At 40.1% G+C, this 4,796-nt stretch overlaps 2 protein-coding genes across 8 annotated transcripts in view; one reads left to right on the top strand and one right to left on the bottom strand.

Moving 5' to 3' along the window:
- Slc25a15 (solute carrier family 25 member 15) overlaps positions 1-4,796 on the top strand; it is a 44,353-nt gene that overhangs the window by 36,087 nt on the left and 3,470 nt on the right. The window lies entirely within an intron of this gene.
- Positions 147-4,796, bottom strand: part of LOC111813719 (phosphatidylinositol 3,4,5-trisphosphate 3-phosphatase TPTE2-like) — a 75,114-nt gene continuing 70,464 nt past the window's right edge. For all 3 annotated transcript variants that reach the window (XM_023705285.1, XM_023705284.1, XM_023705282.1), the window contains 2 exons: positions 2,682-2,752; positions 147-687 (listed from right to left, as the gene is read on the bottom strand). In XM_023705285.1, the coding sequence (XP_023561053.1) occupies positions 570-687; positions 2,682-2,752 (189 nt within the window). In that variant the 3' untranslated portion in view covers positions 147-569. The remainder of the gene's footprint in view (positions 688-2,681; positions 2,753-4,796) is intronic.

Consider the following 4,796-nt stretch of genomic DNA (forward strand, 5'->3'; position numbering starts at 1 on the left):
TGTGTGTGTGTGTCCAGCTCAGCCCACTTGGGGGCGGGGCTGGCTGGCATGTGGTGCTGGGGGATTGAACCGCGGTCCCTGTGCTTTGCCAAGCTTGTTCTAAGTAGGTGCTTTAGACCACTGAGCCATCTCACCAGCCCCTCTCTGTCTTTCCACCTCTGCATTTTAAGCAGCCCGACTAACAGCAAGGTGCCAGGCATTACAGTGTTAAAACAGCTCAATCGTTTTGATAGGAAGTGTGTTATTTCCAGACTTTTAAAATGATACCTAATATTTCTGTGTTCTGTGTGTTCCAAACTGGTCAGACTATAAGACACAAATGTTATGAGAAGTACAGTGTATTCTTTCAAAAAAGAAATTGGTGGCCTGTCTCAAAAACAGAACAACACAAGGAATCACCATTGACATTTTACCTGTATATATTTAATAGGTTTATCAGAAACAGATGCAAATATATGTATAAATATAACTATGCCACCAAAGGCAGATTTAGAAGACCTACAGGATGTAGCAGGGATTGGGAAAGACATGATTCTGAGGAGAGGAGGTGTTCTTTAATCAGATACCAGCTATAGCACAACTGGTTCACTCTCAGCAAAATATACCTCCACTGCAAATCTGGAGCTGTAAATTTTCCATGTTTTTGGTTTATGGGGATTGTCTATTTCATTTCTTGGTAGATAAAGCCTAAGGAGAGAAAAAAAAATTAGTGTTCTTTACATTAATTCACTAAGTGTGGCACTAGGGACTGAACCCAGGTCCTTTTCACAGAGTTGCATCCCAGGACCTTTTATTCTTTGTAATTTTGGAACAAGAGCTTGCTAGCTTGTCCTGACTGGAATAGAACATGTGGTTCTCCTTTCCAGCCTTCCAGAGTGCTGGGATGCCAAGTGTTTGCCAAGAGGCCCAGTTCACATTTTATTTGAGAGTTAATAAAAAAGCCATGCAGTAGGACAGCCTTGTGGGAACTTGATTAAGACCTCAGCCCTTTTGTGTGTCTGAGATACAGGATACCTTCATCTTCAGTAATAAGCACCACAGTAATATGTTATAGATTCTTTTAACATTGCCTTTCATGGCACAAATAATATTCAGACTTAATATATTTAAATTTTTGTAAGTGATAGAAATCAGCCAGAAACTAGATGTATAATAAAACTTGGTGAGAAAATACAGTGTCTCTTCCAAATGATGAGGTTGGTGTTTTCACTAAATACCAGTTTTATAGCTTCACTAATCAATATGTGAAATTACATGTCACAAATATCTGTAGAAGCATATAAAAGTGACAATAACAGTTTCTGTGTTACTTCTCGATATGAAGATGATATTTAAAAGGACAAAAGTATCCTTTAGTCAGAACTACTTCAGATTTATTTTATTTTATTTTATTTTTTTGGTGGTACCAGGGATCAAACTCAGGACCTTGCACTTGCCACACAAGCACTTATTCCATTGAGCTATCTCCCCTGCCCCAGAACTACTTTTGAGGAAAAGAAAATGAAGCTCTACCTAATTATCTTTTTTTTTTTTTTTTTTTTTTTTTTTTTTGCAGAACCGGGGATTGAACTCAGATCCTTGCATTTGCCAGTCAAGTGCTTATCCTACTGAGCCATCTCCCCGGCCCCTAATTATCTCTATTAAAGACAGCTAAAATTGTGCACATTCAGAAAAAAAAAATTGGTCAATTTACCAAAAAAAAAAATCCACAAAAAGATCACCCCAGACAGAGAAGTAGCTCAAGAGTCCAGCACTTGCCTAGCAAGAGCAAGGCCCTAGGTTCAATTCCTGGTAAAATAATAATAATAATAATAATAATAATAAAATTGATAATATTTTTCAATTAGATCATAGTTTAATGCTGTGCCGGCCCCGTGCCCAGGGGTGCTGAGCTGGCCACTGAGATTGAGACCCAGCATGGTGGTACACCCCCGTAATCCCAGTGCTGGGCAGGCTGAAAACAGGAGGATCACTATGAGTCTGATTTGTGTAGTGAGACCCTGTAGACCCTGTACTAAAGTACATTTAAAAGAAAGAAAGAAAATCATGCTGAAATATGAGACTCTAGGTCCAGGGGGTGTATCTCAGTGTTAGAGAATTTACCTAGCATATATAAAGCCCTGGGTTAAATTCCTAGCAACACACACACACACACACACACACACACACACACACACACCCCATAGACATTATTAAATGAAAGATTCTCTATTTGCGTTAATATGCATCATGTTTTATAACTTCTGCTGTAGATACAAGTGTACTAATTAGTTTTTAATTTAGCAGCGGCCTCCCACAATCACACATGATTTTGGCATAAGATTTGGTGGTCAGCCATCAGTAAATTAGCATCTCCTGAGGAGCTTCCATATTCCAGGTACTGAGCAGGTGCAGCTGCCAGGGGAGGAGTTCATTCTCACCGTTGGGGGCCGAGCACATCCCACGTTAACCTACAGTTGTGGGCACAGACATTGAGGCCAACCCAACGGTAAGTCTCAAGAACAACTGTGCTTTTAAAATAAGCACAGTAAGATGACTAGGGCCATGAAGAAGAGTGACTGAGAACTTCTTTGGTTTCTATGAACTAAATTTATGACAGTAGGTTAAAATTCTTGTCATTACACCTCACATCCAGACACTGAAGATTAAACTGTTTCTATTTGATTACATTATATCCCTACCTGTTATTTTGTATAAAAGATGTGTGAAACCAAAAGAAAAAAGGGCACTTGTCGTAGTATTTGGGAAGCTCCTAAAAAGACATGGTTAAAGAAAAAAAATGGTTATTTTCATAATAAAGGTGACTTAACAGAGATTAAAATTCTGTTCTTTATTTCTTTATATATTCATCAAATTGTATCTACCAAATATGAATACTGTATCGTTTATAACAAGACACAAGGAGGTTTTTAAGGAATGTTATTTTTTTCTCTTGTTCATATAAAAATTTTCAAGGAAATTATTTTTTAAGGGTTGAAGATGTATTATCTTTATTTAATCAGTATTTTCAAATAAAATGTAAGGCACAGTGAAAAATCAGGTAAATTGGACTTCATTGAAATTCTTAAAATTTTGTGCATGAAAGGACATGGATGGGTTGAAAAGCCATGAGTAGGAGGGACTGTTTGTAAATCATGTCTCTGATGTAGGTCTTTTATCCAGGATATATCAGGAACTCTAATAACTCATCAACAAAAGACAACCCAAATAAAAAATTAAAGGATTTAAACATACATTTCTCCAGACAGTATATCCAGATGGCCACTAAGTGCAGGAAGTTTCTTAGTCACAATGATGCCACTTCACACCCACTAGGATTACCATAACATAAAGCAAAGCTAACCAACTAAAAGCATCAATGAGGATGTGGAGAAGTGGAGTCGCTGGCACACTGCTGAAGGGAACTTAAAATGCAGCCACAGGGGAGAACAGTACAGCAGCTCCTCAGTACTTTGCACGTAGTGTAGCCATGTGAGAGCAAGTCCACTTCCAGAAATGTCTTTTCTCCATGAGCCTAGTCTTTTCACTTGGTTTTGAAAGGGCTACACAGAACCCACTGAGGACCTATGCCTGCTTCTACCCAAATGTAGTGTAGTGCCTTCTGAGCAGTCTGTGTGGCCTTGGCATCTCCTGTGAGTGTAAGTTAGACTTCCTCACACCAGAACCAAGCTCAGTCATCCGTGGCACAGGTTTACTCATACGCTCCCCTCTCAGTTGTATGATCAACCCAGATGATTGCCTTCTGCAGCCAACCTCCTGGTGCTCACTGTCCTATGGGACATGTAGGTACAACTGACTTACCTTGCTCCACTGTCCCCCATATGCCAGTGATTGCCTCTCACTCTCACTGGGAGTCATCACACCCATATCCAGTTACTTTAAACCCACAAGTCAGACCTCCCCGTGGGAACGCTGCTAAGGCAACACCCTGGACCCCAATGAAGGCTTTGAGCCTAGGTCTTTCTGTCTCCCCTGCTCCCCACTGCTAGGTGTACAGGTATGTCCTGAATGGTTTCCCCTTCCCATTGGCCCTGTGAGGTATGCTCTCCTCTGTAGGTTACAGAGCACTGCTTCTGTACTTTCATGTGTTTTGTTGTGTGACCTTCTCTCTGTGTCGCCTGCCCAACATGCCTGATCTTAACTCTCCTCTCGGGCCCTCTAGGAGGTGGCCATCTTAGTAGGAATAAGTTAGACAAGAGCCACAGGGTCATCTACCAGTATAAACAAGTTTTCTGAGAGAAGGACACCTAGTTACCAGTTGGACACTCAGGCCCTAGGTTAGGTTATGTACCAGGATAAAGCAGGATCCTATGAGAAACACATTGCTAGGCATCCATTAACTACCTTGCCCAGCACCTGTCAAAGTAATTTATATCCACTTTCCAGAGAGAGACCTGCAGACTAAATGAGAAGAAAATACAGCTGGTATCATCCATTTCTACAAAGTGTAGCCACGTTGAATCATCAGTACTCATGAGCACAGAAGTACCTACATATTTTGAAAGTACTTTGATGTCATAACCTTTGTAATCACAAAAACTAGATAGTATCAAGTTTCCTGATCCAGTGTTCTTTATACAATTGTCTACACCAAGTCTGCTTAGACACTTCTATTTGAGAATTCAGAGGGGCTCCATATTCAAGGGGCAACTGTCTGAGGGCAACTGTCTAGACCCCTGCCTGTTTCAGCCATTCAGTATTTAATAGATTCTCTTCCAACAGGGAGCCAGCAAAGGATTAAGGAAGGTTCAAGAAGTAAATGTTTAAAAGAAAGAAAGAAAGAAAGAATATATATA

Source organism: Octodon degus, unplaced genomic scaffold, assembly GCF_000260255.1.
Source record: "Octodon degus isolate 3935 unplaced genomic scaffold, OctDeg1.0 scaffold00216, whole genome shotgun sequence".
In the NCBI taxonomy this organism is placed as follows: Eukaryota; Metazoa; Chordata; class Mammalia; order Rodentia; family Octodontidae; genus Octodon; species Octodon degus.